At 40.7% G+C, this 23,448-nt stretch overlaps 2 protein-coding genes across 2 annotated transcripts in view; one reads left to right on the top strand and one right to left on the bottom strand.

Annotated features, from left to right (window-relative positions):
- Positions 1-23,448, top strand: part of LOC134006179 (zinc finger protein 208-like) — a 1,001,836-nt gene that overhangs the window by 491,086 nt on the left and 487,302 nt on the right. The window lies entirely within an intron of this gene.
- LOC134006181 (FH2 domain-containing protein 1-like) overlaps positions 1,639-23,448 on the bottom strand; it is a 29,118-nt gene continuing 7,308 nt past the window's right edge. Inside the window, exons 2-14 of the mRNA XM_062445265.1 lie at positions 14,849-15,305; positions 14,566-14,733; positions 14,395-14,456; positions 11,373-11,475; positions 11,125-11,210; positions 9,416-9,516; positions 8,655-8,725; positions 8,217-8,324; positions 7,230-7,300; positions 6,923-7,040; positions 6,263-6,427; positions 6,049-6,144; positions 1,639-5,958 (exon numbers count right to left, since the gene is read on the bottom strand). Coding sequence (XP_062301249.1) covers positions 3,523-5,958; positions 6,049-6,144; positions 6,263-6,427; positions 6,923-7,040; positions 7,230-7,300; positions 8,217-8,324; positions 8,655-8,725; positions 9,416-9,516; positions 11,125-11,210; positions 11,373-11,475; positions 14,395-14,456; positions 14,566-14,733; positions 14,849-15,208 — 3,945 coding nt within the window. The 5' untranslated portion in view covers positions 15,209-15,305 and the 3' untranslated portion in view covers positions 1,639-3,522. The remainder of the gene's footprint in view (positions 5,959-6,048; positions 6,145-6,262; positions 6,428-6,922; positions 7,041-7,229; positions 7,301-8,216; positions 8,325-8,654; positions 8,726-9,415; positions 9,517-11,124; positions 11,211-11,372; positions 11,476-14,394; positions 14,457-14,565; positions 14,734-14,848; positions 15,306-23,448) is intronic.

Here is a 23,448-nt window from a genome sequence, read left to right as displayed (position 1 = left end):
GTGTAAACTAGCTCCACCTCCAGAAGCTACAACAGTAACATGCTGCTCTAACACTGATGCTTCACTATTAATAATCTAATGATGTCATAATAATAATATATCAGTCAGAGGACCAAACCACTACTTTACTGTAATACTGCATACTACATCGCTCATAATACTGCAGTACTTTTACTGTAATACTGCATACTACATCACTATAATACTGCAGTACTTTTACTGTAATACTGCATACTACATCACTCATAATACTGCAGTACTTTTACTGTAATACTGCATACTACATCACTATAATACTGCAGTACTTTTACTGTAATACTGCATACTACATCACTCATAATACTGCAGTACTTTTACTGTAATACTGAATACTACATCACTCATAATACTGCAGTACTTTTACTGTAATACTGCATACTACATCACTCATAATACTGCAGTACTTTTACTGTAATACTGCATACTACATCGCTCATAATACTGCAGTACTTTTACTGTAATACTGCATACTACATCACTATAATACTGCAGTACTTTTACTGTAATACTGCATACTACATCACTATAATACTGCAGTACTTTTACTGTAATACTGCATACTACATCGCTCATAACACATAAATAATATTAAAGTCGTAAATTAAACCAGACTGACCTTTAAAGCTCTTCAGGTCTTTAAACTTTAAACGCCAGGACTTCTCTCTTCTCTTTTCCTTTTTTCTTTCTTTTCTTCTTCTTTTCTTTTCTTTCACTGCTGTTTCATTACTTTCAGCTCGATATCCAATGAAGCTGTTTCATATTTATTTTCCACCAGCGGAGTTTTTTTTTTTTTTTTTTAACCCTTTTTCATCACAACTTTCTAGATAAAGAGACACACAAACTTTCCTCGGACCGTAATCCACATGGAGCATTGTTTGGCGCAGCGTGATGACGTCACGCGTCTTGTTTAGGCGGGATTCTTTTTGTGATTAAAAAGAATCTGCTTAAAAATGATAAAATTATGTTTTAATGTGTTTTAAATTGTAATTTTAATCATAATACTTTAGCATAATAAGGATAATTAAAATACAAATAAAATTATTATAAAATATGCAATAAAAGTAGATGGAAATAGTTTTATTTTTCTTATTTTATTGAAATGTATTTATTTTTCTTCTTTATTTTTATGTATCTTATCTTCTTTATTTTTTTCTTTATTTTTATGTATTTTATCTTATTTATTTATTTTTATTATTATTATTTATTAATGAGCTTATTTATTTATTCATTTATTTATTTTCTCATCAAGCTACCAGCCACAGCATATTGACCCTCTTCTCCACAAATAATATACAAAATATAATAATATTATACAAAATAATATCAGAAACTATCAAGCCTGTGATGCATTGTATGGATACAAGACGAGGTTAAGTGAGTAAAGTATATTTAGTATAACACATTTCACATAGCAAATTCACAAAATGCTTCTTAAGATTCAAGTTATTAAAAAATAAGATTATAAAAAGCAGTCAAGAAGGAAAAAACTGTAGAATATAAGCAACAGAAATACACTGAAAAATCATCAAAACAGAAAAAAGAAAAACTGCAGCAGAGGAATGAAAAAAAAGTGCTAAGTGTTGGGGGAATAACATTTTATTAATTAGTAGACAGATTACATATATTTATATATAATACAAATATGAACTACATACATAAATACAGATACATAAACATACAAATATCTTCATATGAACAAACCTGACACTGCAGACTTTTGTTTGTCAGTCGCTGTTCGTTTTAATCAGAGACACTTTAAATAAATATCTCCTCGTCTAAACTTATCTCTCTTTTTTAAAAATTACATGATTCTTGATGATTTAGCACATTGTTTTCAAAGACAAGTATAATTATTATAATAATATAATTTCTATTCCAATCAGGCCAGATGTACAGAGATTCCTCAGCTTGGTTAGCGAATTTAAAAAGATGCAGAATCACAAAAAGGCGTTTTAGACATAAAATAAAGCCATTTGATCAGGAGGAGATAAGAAACAAACAGCTGGGATTCAGTCGCGTCAGGTACCATATATTTGCAGAAAAGACGCACCATTTAAAAAAAATCTCATCACACATTTGTAGATGTAGACATTTACTTTCTTCCTTCATCTTACATTGAAAAATGACTAATGTGACCAATGTGTCGGGCCTGAGCTCTTAGAGTGTGTCATTATTTGTGCTTGAACTCCAGTTTACCTGCTTGCATGTCTGGTTCTTTTATCGCCCTGTATTCTCTAAAAAGAACAAAATAATTAAGTCTTGTTCTTGTAAAGATGAGAACATGGTCTCTGACCTCCAGAAAATACTGTGTTGAGATGTATTATGGACTATTGCTTGGACTGAATGGACAGTGTCAAGTTATTTTATGTAATGTATGGTGATATTCATAATCAATGAATCTCCTCTGAATCTATGAACTATCAAACTAACAGGCATCTTCAAAGGGGAAGGGAAATGTGTGGTGTGTTAATGCTCTCACAAAGCTCTTAGGAAAAGGAAATTGTATAGGTAGTATTAGAGTGCAGTTGGCTTCTTGGTGAAGTTTATCCTAGAAAAAGAGAACTTCAGAGGAATAAGAATCTCATAAGAGTTAGAAAGAATTACTGTTTATTTTTATTGTTGGAATTAGGTTCGGTTTGTTGGTGAAATTTACCAAATTCAGCCACAAGTGAGGAGACTGTGCTTAATATTTTAACAAGGTCCCTTCCTCTGGCTTCAAAGAATTTACCTTTAATTTATCAGAAGACAGATAATCAAAGTTAATTTGCCGGAATTTGTGGGATTTTAAACGTTTAGAGTGCAAATTAAGTCAAGTTTAAAAAAAAAAAAAAAAGGGTTGATCACTGAAACGAACAATGATTTTCAAATGACTAATTGGTTTCATTGACTGATTGTTTCAGGACTAAAGCAGGGGAATTATGAAGTATGTGCATGCTACATATTAGAAGAAGACCACTTTGACTTTAGATAGGAAGCCTGTACTATTCTCATTGCTTTTAAAAAAAAACCCAAAAACCTCTAAATATTGGAATGTTACTTCTATGCATAGAGCACTTTGCATGTTTTTATTGGAAGGGGTGTCCCCTATCTCAATGTGGAATATGGCCTTTACACACCAGAGTTATATCGGATATCATCCATCCATCCTTGAATGACCACCTTGGACAGTTTATTTTTAATATTGGAATGTAGCCTCTTAAAAAAGTGTACATAATGTGCTTTCATAATGGAATGTGTCCTTATATCATCACATTAAAGCATTGGAAAACAAACATATCTTCATATTAGTACGAAGTGCCTTTCATCCTCGAAGAATAGAAAACAGTGTCTGTGCTTCATATTGGAATGTAACCTCCCTTCTTTCTTGCTTAGGAAGACCATTTGTTTTTCTGTAAGACTTTGTTACTGGAATGTATCCTCTGGCTTTACTCCCAAATCCAGAAAAGAATGAAGGATACAAGGCACTGTCTAGCTTCAGATTTGTTATCTCCAGCCGGGTTTGCTGACTTTGCCCGACTCTCGAGAGTGAGCGGACTTGTCAGAGAAGCTGCCGCTATCGTTCCTCCGGTGGCCTTTAGAAGGAGCCTGCAAGTCTAGGAGTGGTGGGCGAGGAGTTGTCCTGATGCTCTGAGTCCTCCTCAGTGGGGAGGAGGTGGAGGAGGAGGACGGCTTGTGTAGATCTGAAGATTTGGTGGTGGTGGAGACTCTCAGTGAGCCTGCTCGGGTGAAAGGCGAGGAGGTGCCAGTTGGGGGGACAAAGGAGGAAGAGGAGGTTTTTGAGGAGGTTTTAGGGGACGAGTCTGAGCCAGAGTGGGCTGAATGAGGAGCAGCAGGTGTAAGGGTCCGTCTGAAAGAAGAAGAGGCGGTGTTTCGGGCAAAACCCGGAAGTGGAGATGATGAAGGGGTAATGGCTTTACGCAAAGGGGTGGCAGGGGCACTAAGACTGCCTCCTCCACCCCCATTTGCTGCAGCCTGACTGAGCGCCCGCAGTGTGGAACGACACATCTTCTCCTCTGGCTGGGTTTTGGGTTTCATTAAGGGCTTTTGGATAGATGGCCTCCTTTGCAAGTCCTGTTTCTGCTCTCGGGGGAACGCGTGAGTGCCTGAAATCTTCCGGTCCTTTGCATCCTTAGGGTCTTTGTGGATGCTGGAGCGTTGGGTCGAAGGAGAAGTCGAGGGCTTCTCTCCTCGTCGGAGGGAGCTGCTGTTAAAGTTGGTGACATTCAGACTGGAGGACGCTGCAGCGCTGGAGGAACCCCGCTGGTGGCCAGGAGGCTTCTCAGGATGTTTGCTAAGGGGTGGAGGACCTCGGCTAGTCCTCGAAATGGGCACCACCCGCCTCATGCCTTGATTCTCAGAGTTGGTGAGTGTTCGGACAGGTTTGCATTTGTTGGTGTTTGGGGTTGTGTGTTTAATCCCGGCTGGCGGAGCTTTAGAGGTAGCAAGGTTCTTGGTGGATGGTTTGGACAATGTTGCAGCTTCTGCCTTTCCATTTGTGGGAGGAGCTGCTTCTGGATTTTCATTAGTCGTGTGATCAGTGTTGCTTTTGCTCTCTGTTGATTTCTCAGGGAGGGTTTCTAATTGTTTCTCCTCATTGGCAGAGCCCTCTGCTTCTTCTCCTTGATCAACTGGTTCTTTAGTGTCCTTAGAGGCATCTGTGGTAAGAGTTTGACTGGAAGATGGCTGCTCTGCTGGTTGCCAACTGGTGGAGGATATGGTATGTGGTGAGTTGTCACAGCGGGAGACAGGCACTGGTTGGCTGCTGATGGGTTCAGGCACTGATGTCTCATTGGCCAGCTGAGGTTCTGAAGGCGTGTGCTTGGTTGGGGCAGAGAAAGCTTTCTCATTTCCTCCCTGATTGTCACTCGTACACTGATTCCTCTCAGTTTGTTCAAGTGGGTCGTCAGTGTTTGTGCGCTCACTGGCTGCTTCGCACACACCAGTCACACACCACACAACCACCTTGTCCTCTCGTTCCTCCTCTTCATTTCTCTGTGATGAGGAAGAGCTTGTGTCAGGAAAGAAAAAATCTTTTTTTTCTGCATTCCCAATGTGGGAGTTACCCTGCACTTCCTGGAGATTGGATTTGTCTGCTCCCTCCTCTTCCAAATCTGTGATTACCATATCATCCTGACTATATCCGTAGAGACGATCTCGGTGTGTGTTCTTGTCAAATGCTTTCAGCTCAGGAACTAGTGTACATTTCTCTAAAACCACTGACATGTTGCTGTTAGAAGCACCAGGGTTGGTTTTCTCATCACAAGAGACATTTTGTCCACTTAAATCCAGATCAACACTTGATTTTTCAGCATTGTCATTCGCTGTAGCTGTTTCCCCCCTCAATCCAAAATGTGTTTGTTCTGAAGGTGTTATCTGGCTGCTAGAACCCAGACTGAGTCGATCATTGCCATTGTTATTGTGGTCTGATTGCTGGTTCAAATCAGAGGTAGATTTGACTGACTCTTTATTTGTGGGATTGATTGCGTTAACTTGAGTCTGGGTGGCATCATAGTTGAGGTAAGTGGTGGTTGTATGGTGTGCGTTTGGGACCCTCAGATTTTGGGACCAAGCCTGAGGTGAGAGACCTGGACTTCTGAGCCCAGGTTCAGGGGAGGCTGATTGGAAAACTGTCCTTTCCTCTTCCACTCCTCTCTGCTGGGTGAGTCTGTGGTCGGGGGTCGCCATTCCGAGGACCATGCTCAATTCGCGGTCGGCATTAATGGTCGGCGATCTGGATGGAGATTTTCGGGAACGGCGTAAGCTCCCCGAGCGGCCCAGAGGAATGCGGGAGTTGGTTAGAGGTGAGCGAGGGTGGGACCTAGAGGACAGGAACTCCATCAGCCCGGCCTCGTCCTGGCGGGACATAGCAGCTGACATGTCCGCCTCACTACTGCAGCGCAAACCAAAAGCTCCTCCGACCTGCAACAGGATCACATAGTTCAAATTCATTACTAGTCATGCTGTTTGAGCGTATTTGTTTTTTCAGTGTTTGTTTGTGTTTCGTCTTACCTCCTCACCCCCGGACCAGGAGTGCCTCTTCTGCTCCTCCAGATCCTGCAACCGACGGCGACGGGCCACCTCCTTAGCCTCCCTCTCCATGTTCTCCTATAGAAACAGACAGACAGCAGTGAGTCTTATGCAATTTCTCTTATTTTCACTTCCTAGCTCTTCTTACTTTCTTAGCCCCATTTTAACATAGGTGTTCACAAAGTGTAGAGGGTACCTTGACAGCACCAGTGAACCTGGAGCAGAAGGTGTGGAAGATGCTGAAGCAGTCGTCCAGTCTGAACGCATCTCTGTCTTCACAGAAGAAGTCAATCAGCTCGCTGCCTTCCTTTTTCAGATGCTGTCGGCTGCCGCGTAGCGAGCACAGAGACGACGTAGCACTCTGAGAGACAGAAAAAAACAGAAGAAACGTCAACATTATTATCATCCTGTGGGAAATTTAGTTTGCAGGCAGGCACACAAATCACAGGAAGGAATATACTGATGACAAGGAACTGCAAAAATCAATAATCAAAGACATAAGTAGTTACAGATCCAGCCAGCAACATCGGCTTGTCTTGCTATCTTTGTGAGGGCCGATGTTACTTTTTATTTCCCAGCAATATCTTCAATATTTTCAAATAACTTCCAACAATAAGAAGCAAATGAGGGATAATATCACATTTTAAAGATAATAAAAGGATTTCCAAAAGGATTCTCACACAGGTATAAAATTATATTTTCATTATTTGTACCTCTGTGTTCGATTTCTGTGCACAATTCACAGAAAACAAAATACTCAACCTACAATATTTTAATTTGAAATGATCTCAGTGAGCCTCAAAGAGCTGTTTGAGGGTGAATGTTTGGTTTTAATGGTCATGTTAGACACAGTTACCTGCAGGAAGTTGTCCAGTTGCTGCAGCAGCTCCGTGTCTCTCTGGACGCTCTCCTCGACTGAATGTGTGCGAGACGTCAGGCACTGCAGGTCAGTGTCCAGCGTTTCCAAGGAGATCCTGCGAACAAAAGCTATCATTAACAATAAATCTATAAATAAGACTCTGAACAATGAATTACTTCCTTTCTATAGTTTACACTAGTCTTCAGGTTTAGATTTGGAGGGAAAGCTGCTGTAATGCTTTATACCAGCAGAGGGCGCTGTTACAAAGCAAATGGAGACTTGAAGTGATGAAGTGATTTCTAACCTTGCTGCAGTCTTAACATGAGTCAGCTTCAGTGGAAACTCCAACAGTTTCCCATCTTTCTTCTGCGCTTCCTGAAAGAGAGAGAACCATTAATTACCTTTCAGAGTTTGTATTTTATAGTCCAGGCTAATGCTTTATTTTAAGATTTAATTCTATACAGATTTCTTTGATTTTAAAGAAACATAATTGCAGGTATTTAACAGTTAATTTTTTAGGACATTTGACAGAAAGGGTGGTGCAATATGGTGCAAATTATAACAATGGTTTAGTAGTACCAACTGCTAAAAAAGACTAGTAAATACTCAGTTTTCAGTGTATGTTTTGTGTGTCAAACAGTTTATTAGCATATTAGGTTTTTTCAGTAATTTCCTAAAAGGAGCTGCTGTTTAACTGTTAATTCATAGACCTTTTCTTTGAAAGGTTGATGTTGTTATATGGGAACTGTGCTTATTATGGAGTTTAATTAAAAAAAAAATATATAACCTGTCAGTAATAGGAACAGTTAAATGTATATTTTAAGTACTTATTTCATAATTAAAATAATGATTACATCTATATATGAACCCAAATACAATGACGAATACAAATGCAACCAACTAAACCAACTTTGTACCACCTGCTCTGCAAAAAGTTGCAATACATGACATTCAACCACTAGATGTCTCACTACAGCAGCAGCATCACAGACCTAAATAAATGTGTGCATCGTTTAAAAGAAAGTCCTCGAACCAAAACTCAAAGATCAAACTGTCAAACTAGGCACTTCTGATTATGTTTCTTTCCTCAAATGCTTTCAGGAACATATTTTAGTGTATTGTTTAGATGTGATTTAAGAAGGTTTATTCTCTGCTCACTATATCTTTACATAGGAAATAGCTGTTTTCTGACATCTGGTGAGGCTGAACGTCCATTTACTGCACCTTTAAATCCCTAATTAATAATTGAAGAACCTGTGTTATTTATATCAAACATGTTTTTGTTACTGACCAGAGCAACAAAGTGCAGAAGGTTCATGCCCGGCTTGTTGGCCTTGGTGTCGGCCAGAGAGAGGAGGGACGACAGCTTGAAGCCCACTGCGTTTCCTGCATAACCTCCCTGCAACACACGAGGAATATGAATGGATGAATGGTTCGAGAGATATGCGAATAACGGACAGACAGACGGACGAACGGACAGACAGACAGACAGACAGACAGACAGACAGACAGACAGACAGACAGACAGACAGACAGACAGACAGACAGACAGACAGACAGACAGACAGAATCAGCTTTACACTAACGTTCATATTCACACAGTCTACCCTGTGAACATCATGTGTTCAGTTGGACTTGCTACCACAGTAATTGCGTTTACTTGTCTTGCCTAATTATTCATTATTGCTGCTTTTATTCCTTGATGCAGTCTTTAAAGTCTCTCACTCACAGCATTGAGGATGTTTCCAGCCTGCAGCACCAGATGAAGAACAGCATGGAGCTCCTCACAGCACATTAACTCTGGAAGAGAGATCGAATTAAAACAAAGAAGTGTTTATTTGCATCATCAAGAAGGACCGACAAATCCTTAAAAAATCATCACCTGCTTGAGATGTGAAAAAAAGGATTTGGAGACATGAAGAAAGAAGCAGAGACATAAATGCATAAATAAACATCTTCACACACACATAATAAAGAAAGATAACCAGGAGTGTATAATCCTAAAATCCCTGCGTGCACCAGAGAGTCTGAGTGTGTGAACGGTTAGTTAACATTCATACAGTTATCACGTTCACACATATGCTCGCTAAAAATAGCAAAGGTGTTGTGGAGTGTGTGAAGTCTCATCCTGCTTATTCGTTTCTCTTCTTTCCTCCCAGTAATTAAGCTAACTGTATATAAAGTAGTGTAAACTAGCTAACTGTATATAAAGTAGTGTAAACTAGCTAACTGTATATAAAGTAGTGTAAACTAGCTCCACCTCCAGCAGCTACAACAGTAACATGCTGCTCTAACACTGATGCTTCACTATTAATAATCTAATGATGTCATCACTTCATTGTTGATGTTAGGATTGGTGTGATTTCTTAACAATAAGACGAGACTTTACACGAGTCGTCGAGGCAACCGACACCAAGCAGATGTTAACAGTGAGAGCTGAAAGGCAGCGAGCAGGAAGCTGATGAACTAACAACACTGCGACGTCGTTACCTTTGGTGGCAGAGCGAAGGATCTTAATGTCACGTTTCATGGCCTCACACGCCACGGGAAACTCTGTCTTCAGCAGCATGGACTCAATACGGACCGAGTAACTATAAATGGAGAGAAAAAAATACATGAACAAGTGTAAAATCTTATAAAGATACAAGCCCGAAAAAGACAGAAGAAAGGGAGTAATAGAGGGTTTGATAAAAACATGATAATTAGTCTATTAATCACAATGTTTCTCCAAATTAAAACTACATTTCCCATCAACCCCCACTGTGTCACATCCTCCGACTCCCTCAAGTGAATCAGATTTGGTCGTCCTTTTATTCTTTCCACCATCTGCTGTCACCAGAAACCCGGAGGAAGCTTTTATTCTTTATTTTGATCCCCGTTAGCTTCCACACAGTGACAGTCGGCTTTAAGGGAGTCATATTTATCTTATTTATTGGTTTATTTAGCAGGAAGTCCACATTATTATACATTATTTAAATATAAAAGTGTGGGAAAAAGTCTATTTTTTAGTGGAATAAATCTAATGTATTACTAAAATTTAAAATAAAAAAACAATCCTCATTGTATGAATGTAACTATGACAATGAGGAACTGATTTAATTAACCCTTCATAAGAAACAACCTCATGGCGCTTTTCCACTACACAGTTCCAGCACGACTCAACTCGACTCAGGTTCTTTTTGCGTCTCCACTAGGGATAGTACCTGGTACCTGGTACTTTTTTAGTACCTACTCTGCCGAGGTTCCAAGCGAGCCGAGCCGATACTAAATGTGACGTCAACAGACTGCCGGCCACTGATTGGTCAGAAGAGTCGCTGGAAGAGTCATGAGCCGTCCCACACAAGAATCAAACCCGGCATTTTTAATTACAGGTAACAGCGTTACAGCCATATGGCTCAATTTTCTTGCTTTGTGTGTGACAGAAAGCCTCATACAGCAGCAAGTACACCATCGCCTCCATGTCCTCCATTGTTTATGTGTTTTGTGTCGCGTATAAAACGAAGTCACGGCAGTTTCGTGGAGCCGTGCTATGACGACCCCGCCCACGTTGAGTAGGTACTATAGTAATGGAAAAGGTCATTCCTGGAACCGTGTCGAGTCGAGTAGTGCTAGAACTGTATAGTGGAAAAGCGCCATAAATGTACTGTTCTCTGTGTTTCCTCAGACATTGTTTCCCTGTTGAGCTGTGGTGGAAGTATAGTTACAAAAAGAAGGACTTTGGCACTAAAAACACTGTAACGTTGAAAGATATTTACTTGATTTGACTCATTTGGACGGCTGAAGCTTCCTATTAGTTCCAGATGTTTTCCCCTGTGGGTGACACAGGTCTGAATACCTGACTCCTACATTGGGCAGGTCTGGTAGCTCTGTTATACTGTTTTGCTGGCATGGTTTAGGTCCACTTGTCTGAGGCGCCGTCATATCAGAGTCGTGTTAAGTTACTGCCGATACAGACCCAACATTTACTGCTTTACTGCTTCACATTGCAAGCTTTGATGACCAAATATAAGTGAATTCAGTGTTCATTTGGACACCTGACTGTTGTTGATAACTTGTGAACCTGCCCTACAAAGAAATGAACATGAGCTTTGTCTTCTCTAGTTGAAGTCCAGCGATGAACGGCCAATAAGAAGTCAGGGGTCACTTCAACCCAGACGAAGATCTAAAACAAGCTATACACTCTGATTTTAAACTCTCACCTGTTGATCTGAATCAGCAGGAACACGAAGGAGTCGGCCAATGAGAGCTTAGAGACGTCGCCTCGGTACGCCTTCAACTTCTTCACCTTCAAGAGAGAAAACAGGAGAAGACAGTTAACATGATGACGTTAATGTGTGTGTGAGTGTGTGTGTGTGTGTGTGTGTGTGTGTGTGTGTGTGTGTGTGTGTGATAGAGTGAGTGTGTGTGTGTGTGTATGCGTGTGTGTGTGTGTGTGTGTGTGTGTCACCTCATCGGTCTCCGGCAGCAGTTTCAGCAGCTCCCTCAGAGCCTCTGCCCCATACAGCTCCCCGTTACCATGGCGAATATCGTCTACTATGGCCTGATTGGACCTGAGGAAGATAAAACATTTCACATTTAATTCAATATAAATCTCTGTTTTGTATCATTGTGAACTGAGAACAGAATCTTTAACGTTGGTGTCGTCCTCCCGGGTCAAATTGACCCCGTCTGTGTTGACTGTTCCTTCTTTCCTTCCTTCGTTCCTTCCTTACTCCCTTCCTTCCTTCCTTACTCCCTTCCTTCTTTCCTCCCTCCCTCCTTCTTTCCTCCCTTCCTTCCTTCCTTCCTTCCTACCTTCCTTCCTTACTCCCTTCCTTTTTCCTCCCTTCCTTCCTTCTTCCTCCTTCCTTTCCTTCCTTCTTCCTCCTTTCCTTCCTTCTTCCTCCCTTCCTTCCTCCCTCCCTCCTTTCCTTCCTTCTTCCTCCCTTCCTTCCTCCCTCCTTTCCTTTCTTCTTCCTCCCTTCCTTCCTCCCTTCTTCCTCCCTTCCTTCCTCCTTTCCTTCCTTCCACCCTCCCTTCCTTCCTTGACTCAAGGACAACAGGAGGGTTAATATAGTATAGGTTTTGCATCCTAGTTGAACTGAACATATAGTACAGACTGGGAGAGTGTTTAAGTAATATATAAGGGGAGGGCAGTGGGATCATTAAGTGTCCTGAATGTGTTCATGTTATATTGACTGTGTCAATATGTTCAGACTGAGTGCTTACTAAACACAGTGAGAGGCATGCAGGCATGAGGGAGAGAGAGAATGAATGACAGATACAACGTGAACCAGAAACACACGTTAACCATCAATAAATGCCGGCGTAGGAAGAGCACTTTGACCACTTCACCATATCGATAATCTTGATTTGGGTTCAGGCGGTCCTATAGTTTTCCATTCATTGATTTAACAAAAAGATTCTGATGGCCGCCCACTTTGAGCCTGGTTCTGCCTGAGGTTTCTTCCTGTTAAAAGGGAGTTTTTCCTTGCCATTGTCACTAAGTGTTTGCTCATGTGGGAATGTTGGGTCTCTTTAATATTAAAACCTGAAGAGTTCGGTTTAGAACCTGCTCTATGTGTAAAGTGCCTTGAGATGACTTTGTTGTGATTTGGCGCTATATAAATAAAGATTGATTAATTGATTGGCACTAAAAACACTGTAACGTTGAAAGATATCTACTGGATTTGACTCAGATCAAATTAACTTCAGATCAACTTTTAAATACATTTTGTGCACAGTACTGTCCTGTTTGAACAGCAGGAACGATCATAGAAACACTAGAGCTGTTTCAATGTTCATTTAGGCTCCTGGCCTTTGAAGTAATTTGGATAACGGACGTTCAATCAAACCTGGCAGCGCTGTGACATCACTCCGTGCCTCTGTCACTCAGTCACATGTCAGGAGCGTGTCCGTCCGCATTCTTGTATAACATGCCATCATAACCCCATCTGTTTACCCACAACACTTTGCAATGAGGGCAAGGAGACACATCACGCCAACACCCTTTCTGTCCGATTGTTATCCTTCAAACAAAGATCTATCAAAAGCATCTTCAACCTGTCGACATGTAAATTCCCTTCAGAGCCATTCAGCGTCCATCAGTCCGGGTCGATGGACTCTTATGACTCAGCGTACCTGGTGATGACCTTCTTTTTCTTTCATTTGTCTGTTGTTTAAAAGTTACTCATTGTTTGAGTCTCTCATAAAATACCTTAAACTTCTTTAACAAAAAAGAAAACAGCTGCTGAAATGTGATATTTAGTCATAGACTGTATATAAGAAATGGACGTAACATCCGTGACGTCACCCATTGGTTTGTGGACTGCTGCTCAGAGGCCAATAATTTCGGATCTGAGCAGCGCCATCTTGAAAATTTATGGTCCATGCCGGGTAAAAAAAAAACACGGATTCTACTTATATGGGCATCAGGAGGAGCATGAGACGCCCTCCTGAACCTGTGAACCAATCAACCTGTCAATCACGACGTAGCCACGCCCTAATGCATACCCTGCTTTATCGTCAAATATAAAATCAGGGAGGACAAAATTTCCCAAATGAGCATCATACTGCATTGAAGAAGGCTTTAAACTAGCGATTGAGACCATAAACACATTTTGAAAACGTTTACTGAGGTTAGAAATCAAGTGAGAAGTTGGTGAATTCTCCATTGACTTGTATAGAGACGAAAGTCCTTTTGACACCAAAACGGTCGCCCCCTGGTGGCCTTTTGATAGATTTGATAGAATGCAGTTTTAAGTTACTTCTGCGTTGGCCTCATTTCAGAGGACCGGAACTCCACGCCTGTATTTAGTCCATCAAAACCTTAATTATGTCAGGTATGAAGCCAAAGAGCGATACTAGATTGATACTAGACTAGATCGATATTAAAGGAAGATTTCGGGAAAAACACTTACATGCTTTCTTGCTATAAGTGAGATGAAAAGGTTGCTACTACTCTCATGTCTTTATAGTAAATATGGAGGTGCTAGTGTTAGTTTAGCTCAACATAAAGGCTGGAAACAGAGAGAAACTATTCAAAAGGTAATAAAAAGATCCACCAACAAGCGCCTATAAAGCTCAATGATTCACTCTTTATAGCTTGTCTGTTTAATTTGTACAAAAAAACAAACAAAAGTTCAACGTTTTATAGGGACAGATTCAGGATAGGGGCTTCCCTGTTTCAGGTCTATATGATAGGCAAAGATAACAAAGGTATAATAAAAGGATCGTCACTGCGATCACTTTACAGAGTTGTAAAATCCTGCCTCATAGTTTCATAAACTGCTCTGTGGTATAATTCAAAGAGATTATCACTGATCACTTTTCTTCAATGTGGTATTTCACTGTAAATAGACATTTTGGTTCTGATTTTACTGAATTGTCGTGTAATTTATTTGCCTAAAACATTCAGTCAGGACTCAATGGAGGTGAAAAGTAAACGTGACTTTGTGTGTTTGCCGCCAGAGTCACAAAGTAAAGCTTACCTCTTGAACTGTTTGAGGAAAATCCCAATGTTCATCCCTCTCTTTGAGTCAAGAATAGAGACCTGGTTGGTGGAGAGAGAGAGAGAGAGAGAGGTAAAGGTGAGCAGTTTGAGGTCACACACTTCACCTCCTCCCTCCACACCTTCAACAAACAGCAGCACACACACACACCTCCTCTTTAGTGTCTCTGAACGAGCTCCTGGCCTTTCCTCCTCTGCTGGGTGTGGCCTTAGCGTTTTGACTGTCGTTCTGACCAAACAGCTCCTCGATGGTCTGGACGTCGATCTGATACTGCTGCTGGACCAGACCCTGAGTCCACACATTGGCGCGTCCCTTCACCTGTGACACACACACACACACACACACACACACACACACACACACACATAGATGATGGACGGATGATTGGTGTGTCTTATTATAATGAACGAGAATCGGCTGTAAGAGACTCTACCTGCTCCTCTGGTATCGTTTTCCAGAAGAAACTCCTCACCCTCTTCTTCTTCCTCAGACCTCCTGTTGGGTCTCCCAGCCCAGGTAGCAGAGGGGGAGGAGGAGGAAGACCAGGAGGAGGAGGAGGAGGTGGAGGAGGAGGAGCAGGAGGAGATGCTTTCGTCTGGTTATCGGAAAATCTCGATTGGGGACGAGAAGGAGAAGGAGGAGACGTTGGCATAGCGAGGGCCACGTCCTCCTCACGTAGGGAGAAACTCCCCCTCTCGTTGCCCGGGGCGACGCTGGCCATCACGTGCATTCTCACGGTCGGCTGGCGGCGGGTTTGGTGGACTGGATGGTCACCGGGATGATGGGTGACCATAGCGACAGGAGGGACGTTGAGTGTGGGGATGACATTGAAGATATGTCATCGTGGTCATTAAAGAGTCAAAGACGTCAAATCCAGAGGTGAGAATATGCTGCAAAGAAATTAAGAAAAAACTAAATAAGGAAACTTTGAAGAATCTCTAGACATGTTTTCTACATTTATGAAGAGTTTATAGTACAGAGATGAGAGGAAAATAATTGAAAACAATGGTCCCTGCCGCCGGTCTCGCCCCCCCTCGTTTAAATTTTGTGCAGACCCCACCTGTCAACGTCACATTTTATGAATCTCAACACCTATGTCTACATTTTGACAAAAAATTATTTGTCTCCTTTTTACGGATTGGCCGTGAGCTCGAGTTAAAAATAAAAATTAAGTTGATTTTTTTTACTGCTTCTCGCACTCAAGCTAACTGACGCTTCCACAGAAAACGTGATTTCCACTCCTCGTTTGACTGCTCATAGTTTGAAAAGTTTACATGCTATGTAAAAACAGAGAGCAGAAGTTTTCCTCCGTTTTAAAGTTTGAATCACATTTCTACGTGCAGGTATGAGAGAGCTAGGTGACTCCGAAAAAAGGTGACATTTTGTGGGTTTTTCAAAAAAATTCCCATTCATTTCCAACGGTGAACACCAAACGTCATAGCACCTCTTTCCCAATCGAGCCACACGTTTTGATGTATATATTGTCGGGGTTTTCTGCGGGAGGAGTTACGCATAACATAAAGAGAAAGGAGCTAAAACAGCCTGTTAAGAGACAGAGGCTGAACTGAGGAGCATAAAGGGCCACTATAACATAACTGAGTCACGCAAAGCTACTTTAGATGGAAATAAGCATAATAAGTCCCCTTTAAATTGAGATTGTCTTCTATATCACAAGAAGGATCTGCAACTACTGTAGAGTTAAATGTAAACTCAGACTGCAGCAGAGGGAAGAATGACTCGGAAAAACCCATTTGGCTCCCGACCACGTTGGACTCACGTTGACATTCATCTGTTTTATTCATGATAACAAATGTGTGTGTGTGTGTGTGTGTCACTTTCAAAAATGTCTTGTAATTATATGAATGTTAATTAAACATTAATATGTGATATTAAACATTTGCTTTTGTGTCGTGTGTGTGTGTGTGTGTGTGTGTGTGTGTGACTCTTTTCTCCATTGAAACCTGCTGTGTTTGTTTTCTCTGAATGTTCAAACAACTTTAGTTGGCAGTTTCTTCATCATCGTCCTCCTCACACACACAGAGTACAGTACAAAGTACAGAAGACGTTAGAAGTCTGAGTTGATCTGTTATTATGGCGGTTTATAAAAGAGACAAGGACCCAATCAATCATCTGGTATTAATAAATGTGCTGCTGATGGCGTCTTTCTACCTGTGGATTATTTCTATTACCTTCAACACAAGACACATTTATGAATGAACAGAGGAGTAGTGTTTTAAAAATATTGATAAAAGCTCAAATTAATGGATTTACTTCACTCCTATTATTATTATTTGTGTCTTATCGTGCTTTGATTAGAGATATAATCATGCCTTCAGTTTTGTAACTACAGTTCCCATAGCTTATATTTGTGTTTGGATGAATAATAATACATTTTATTTATAGATCGCTTTAAACAATACTCAAAGACTCAAACTGGCGCCATTAAAAGTAGCCAAATATGTGTGCAGTGTAGCCACAAACATAGAGACAACTATCACTGGATCACTTTGACACTGAGTTTGGGAGTGTCTTAGTATCTAAACAGATTTATGGAAGTTTGTTAATGTTTCACATCAGGTGATTACAGTCTATAATTCACTCTGAAACTGAAAGTGTGTCATGCCAGTACAACACTACTTCCTCCTTCCTTTAAGCACTTTTCATAATAATCAACATTCATTGATATTCAGAAGATTAACTAAAGTTTATCTTCTGAAATATGAGAGTCATGAGACTACAGTGTAGTGAAGGGCTGTAACTATTGATACTTTCCATTATTGGCTAAGCTCTTGATTATGTTCTTGATTAATTGACACATTGCATCATTTACAGGTTGAGTTGACAGTTTTGCTTTTCTGAAGTGTTGAAGTGTTCCTTCATAAGTTGGATCCCACACAAACCTTCCTGCTGCCAAAAGTAGTTATTAAAACAGAAAATATGTATCACTCCACCAATATTTCTTTCTGTTTGAGTAAAGTTTGAGAGAAACTACAGAGCACAGCTGTTTTAAGAAACTGAGCCCTTAACATTTTTTTCAGACAGGTTAAAAACATCAGAAAATGCTTTTAAGCTTTAAGCTTAAATGTTACTGTCTAATTGTAGTACTTTCATTTGTATCCATGTAAAGCACTTTGTAAATGAAAAGTGAAAAATGTCTTCACTTATGCTCGAGACAAAAAGAAGCTGGAACCAGAAAATATGTGGTTATTTTTTCTTGAAAACAGACAAATTATTGATTAACAGAATTTTCTGTCGATCGATTACTATTAACACAGTGATGAGCATTTTCAGTCTACCTACAGATATTTTTTATCTGATCTAATGACACGAAGCCTAAAAAACATGAACTGTAACACTGTAATAACAGCTTTTTTCTGCTTTGTTTACTCCATCCTGCACAAGAAGACACCAGGAAATCCATATATGGCTCCTGCTGCCTTCGGACTAAGTCCCTGCACTGCTAAATTATTCAACACACACACACACACACACACACACACGCAAACAGTCCCCTGTGTGAAGTTCTGGATACATGTCGACAAAGATATACACTTCCTGCTGATGAATTAAAGATGTGTGTGTGAGCGCGTTACATAACCTAATCTCACATCTCTGTTTGATCGCTCGATTCCTTCCATCAAAACTTGACACTTAAATCGTGCTAACAACCTGGCCTTCCCAGTGTGTGTGTGTGTGTGTGTGTGTGTGTGTGTGTGTACATTTTTGTTACAACTTGGGGACCATTTCCGCTATAAACACCAACTTTGTCAGGACAAGTAGTCGTCATGGCGACCAAAACATGGTCCTAATGAGGCAAACCGTCATTTTCTGAAGTCCTGGTTAAGGTTAGTGTTTGGATTAGGCCGTCCTCAATGAATGGACGTGTGTGTGTCTGTGTGTGTGTGTGTGTGTGTGTGTGTGTGTGTGTGTGTGTGTGTGAGTGTGTGTGTGTGTGTGCAGTAGTGAGTTACTGCTGCGATATATTCCGGCCTGTACTGACCTGATTACTGCTGATCTATTTATTTAGGTGGGGAAACACAAACATGACGTTACATTTATATTAAATCTTTTGCGTCTGATGATCAATTTGATGCACATCTGGTTCACAAAGCAGTAAAAATGTTAAGTTTCTACTTTTGAAATAGTTTAAATGCACTAATATTACCATGTAAGTTCAATATAATGCATCGTAATACTCATTCATTTGTTATTGCATTATTGGCAGGCCTGGTAGAGCTTAACAGTAACACAATCACATCTATTATGTATTAGTTTGAAGCAGTGGGAGAATAGAAACATCTTCAATTCTTTGAAATATATATGTTTAGATTAATTTTTAATAAGAATTCAACAGAAAAAGGTTGAATTGTCAATTTACAGCACTACAAGAGCACAATGTAGGTTCTTTATTTATTTTATTTTATTTTTATTTTTAATACCCGTTTCTTGCTCTAGCACCACTTAAAAAAAATTTTTTGGTAGCAACTTGTGCAAATAATGTTCAGAAAACATCCGAGTTCATTTTATAGGTTTGATAGATTTGCTGAAAGTAAAAGAAATTACAGAGTTTGTGTGTGTGTTGTTCTCTTTCATAGGGAGCGAGTGTAAACAAGTGTGTGTGTGTGTGTGTGTGTGTGTGTGTGTGTGTGTGTGTGTGTGTGTGTGTGTGTGTGTGTGTGTGTGTCTGTCTGTTTCAGATGCCAGAGCTGGGGTTGCCATGCGCTACCGTGGCAACCGGTCCGAGTGCTACTGATCGTTGTGGTAACAGACCCGGTTACAAACAATGACAGTTTGTTTACTTGGCACAAAGCAAAATCGGGGTCACTATGTTTTTGTTTGTGTGTGTTTGTGTGTGTTTTTGTGTGTGTGTGTGTTCCCCTGCATGTGTGTATGTGTGCGTGTGTGTGTGTGTGTGTGTGTCACATTATTGATATCATCCCTCCATCCTCAGAAGTTTCAAAGTCTTGACGTAAACAAAAGGTTATTCAAACTCGAGATGACATCATCCAATCACACGACTCCCGATGTAAAAATAGACCGGGGCCAAATCGCTGACCCGGTTCACACGAAGGGCCCCGATTGGCAGACGGGGTCGCAGGGTTAACGAGGAGTCAGCGTGAACGAGACGCAGCGACGGGTGAACTCAGTTTGATGAATGTATTACTACTGCTGCCAACTATGGCTGCTACTGCTAACGTATACTATGACGACTGATACTAATACTACTGCTGCTGCAAACTAATATAAATACTGCTGACTAATACAACCACTACTACCAACAAATACTACTACTACTGGTGCTTCTTTATTTTTCTTTTAATGATCGTGGATCCATGACGACTGATTTTGAAAAGTATTGTGTGAGTATCCAAAACCTGACACATCTTATTCCTTTGTGCTGTAGATCTGCATTGTTGTCCAAAAACATATAAGAAACATGTCAATGAACCACAGTGCTGCACATGTTGCTTCATCATGAACACAACAATACTTGCTAGCAGATCAACACATTGATAATTGCAAGTCAAATCTATGAAGTAAAGGATCTGAACACTTCTTCTAACCACGTTAAATGACTCCGAACACCTTTGGTTGAGTCATGCTGCGACATTAAAGTCTACTCATTCAGAAAAGGAAACTTCTAATTTGCATGAGCTTTGCTTTTGTGTGCGTTCGGCGAGCTGACTGCGCACTTGCCAGTTATCTTTTCTCAGCCGACCCAATTATGATCCCTCCATACGTCCATCTCTTGCATTTTTTGCTCCACATTCCTACAGTGTCGGCCCTGACCTCAATACAGAGAGAGAGAGAGAAAGAGACCACGGCTCTCAATCGTGAGATGTGAGAAAATGAAGTGACGACTCGTGAAAGATGAGTGGTGAAAAAACAGTCAAAGAGTGAATGAGTAACTGACAGTGACAGTGCATGACAAAACTCAGATCCACCATGAAAAATCCCTCCTTTCTTCTTCTTCCTCCTCCTCCCTCTGTTTTCTCTTGCCATAATCTTTCTAACTAACTGGCTGCTTGAGTTTTAGAGGATGACATGAAACACTGTCAGCTGTGTGTTTCTCTCTTATGAAGGAACATTAGAGGAACAGCATGTTAGAGGATAATAATAAGCAGAGAGAGAGCCGGTTGAACAGGATTGTGGTTTCTCTGTAGATCTGTAATTCAGCACGGCTGGAAATTAAAACCATGCAGGCAGGTAAAAATTAACTTTACAGGTTAGACTGTGGTTAAAGAAGTGAAAGCTGGAATTCAGTCTGTAAGCAGCATGAGATATTTTAGGGTGTTGCAGAGGTAAAAATTCCTTCTATTATATCCATAGACAACATTACGTGCCTCACAGTTTGAGCACCAACTCTTCCGGTTTAACAGTCAGTATAAAAAATTTACAGCTGTGTCATAAAACATCTGTGTCATTACCAAAAAGACTGAGATGAATCTAGAAGACATGTTGGCTGGACCGAACAGTTTCAAGCCCTGATGAGAAATCTGGTTATTTATATCAATATCCAAGTTTCTAATCATCTGTTTGCAGCTGTGTTTTGATGATTTCTCACCATCTCAGCCCCTACATGTTCAGTACCAACAGAGGAACCTGGATCTGATGGAGTACTCCAGGTAGCATATCCACGTTTCTGACATGTGTAAAACATAACCAGGTTGCTCCAAAACCCCCAATCAGGACCTGGAAGGGTTGGTTAGCTACTAGAGGCCAGCAAGGAGAAGTAACATTTGTTAATGAGTTAAGAGTTAAAGTCCTACCACTGTTAACAAATGTGAATTTCACATTGGTTTTATAGCCTTGAGCTAAAGTTGGCAGAGCTGGTTTATGGGGACACAAATCAAGACAGCGTTTAATTTGGATTTAGCAACTTAGCAACAATGAACTTTGGCTGATATTTAACATGTTTTAATCTAACTGAGATTTTACTTGAAAGTTTTCTGTCACAGGACACAAATCTTCCACACTAGACTGGAAAGACAACCAAAAAGGAAAACAATGTACTTATTTAAAATAACAATAATTCCACATATAAACGTTATCATTATATAAAATAGCCTCCATTAAACAGAATTCATCCAATGTATTTCTAACAGTTTACTAATGGAGCCTGCACTACATCTACATCCTCACTCACAGAGCTGGACTGGGAAGCCAACATGGCCCCCAGTGAAAGTGTACAATAAAACTCTCACACACACAAAAAAAGTCACCACAAACCAGTTTGAGAAATAATACACTGACAAATATTTACACTACAAATTAATCTGACCTCTCGGGGGAGGACACACACACACACACACACACACACACAAAGGTAACACAGCATACAAAGCTTTTTACTGAACAAATAACATATGCTTACAGACTCACACACACACACACACACACACACACACACACACACACACACACACACACACACACACACACACACACACACACACACACACACACACACACACACACACACACACACACACACACACACCTGTATGAGGCTGATGCTGATGATGACTAAGGCTCTGCCACCCGCTCTGACTCACGCTGCCTGACAAGTTTATTATTGTACGACATGATTAATGAAACAAAGATCATCAGCCTGAGGTTTTCTAACTTTCTCCACATTCATTTCATCGAAGATAAAAGGCTATGAGGCCTCTTTCTGCATGAATAATTCTACTTAAAAATAAAGGAGTATTAAAAGATTTAGATCACTTGGAATCAGCTAACAACCAACCGAACAGCCAAACATCCCTCCGGGGCAGGATGGGGAAACTTCTACCACCTGCATAAAGTTTTCAAATGATTCAGCAGGTGAGTGAGGTGAACAGACCAATGAAGGACTCCGTGGATATCAGCCAAACCACCAATAATTTAATGCAAAACCACTTTTACAAGTCCGCTTTTCCACTACACAGTTCCAACACGACTCGCATCGCCTCAGGGTTTTTTTTGCGTTTCCATCAGGGATAGTACCTGGTACCTGGTACTTTTTTAGTATCTGCTCTGCCGAGGTTCCAAGCGAGCCGAGCCGATAATAAATGTGACGTCAACAGACTGCCGGCCACTGATTGGTCAGAAGAGTCAACGCTGGAAGAGTCATGAGCCGTCCCACACAAGAATCAAACCCGGCATTTTTAAATCCTAGCAACAGCGTTACAGTGATTTGTTTCTCTTCTCTTGCTTTGTGTGAGACAGAAAGCATCATACAGCAGCAAGTACACCATCGCCTCCATGTCCTCCATTGTTTATGTGTTTAGTGTCGCGTATAAAACGTAGTCACGGCAGTTTCGCGGAGCCGTGCTATGACGACCCCGCCCACGTTGAGTAGGTACTTTTTTGTAATGGAAAAGGTTCCTGGTACCGTACGGAGGAGAGTCGAGCCGAGTAGTGCTAGAACTGTATAGTGGAAAAGTGCCATTAGTGAGAGTCTCCAGATACAGAGAGATCACCTCAATAGAAAGTTGTCACACTGATGTCCTGCAAGGAAGGCACAACGTTGACTCAGAGGTGGTTTCCTGTACTGTATCTATAACCTGTACAAAAAGATGCTGATACCAAAAAAGAAAAACCCTCCACTGCTGACATCATCACCATCATGTAATGCTTTTTCCAAAATGCTGCAGCTATCAATTTTAAGGTTTCTCCAGTGACTCAGCGGAAAAACTCTGCATTTTTATGTAAACACTGAGGAAAGTTTTGGATCCAACATTTTGGTGAGACGGGACAAAATAAGTGCAGGTTTGCTGGACGAGCGAGACACCCAGACCCTCGTCTCTAATCCCCGGCGGTTGACACTGAGGTTGAGTTCAGATAGTTTCCAGCCGGAGACGAACGTCAGCACAGATCCTCCGTCACTGAGACTGTTTTCCACACATCCAGTTTGGTTTCTGCAGGTGGTTTACTGCGTCTGTTTAGCCACGATTATTAAAAAGAACATAAATAAATAAAATCCTCTACTGTAGGAAAGAACTCACAGTCTGAGAGTCGTAAAGAGGACATACTCTACATATTTCCAGG

The sequence above is a fragment of the Scomber scombrus genome, chromosome 23 (genome assembly GCF_963691925.1).
Source record: "Scomber scombrus chromosome 23, fScoSco1.1, whole genome shotgun sequence".
NCBI classification, from domain to species: Eukaryota; Metazoa; Chordata; class Actinopteri; order Scombriformes; family Scombridae; genus Scomber; species Scomber scombrus.
Note: the sequence above shows the minus strand (reverse complement) of the source record. Positions and strands in the feature narration are given on the sequence as shown.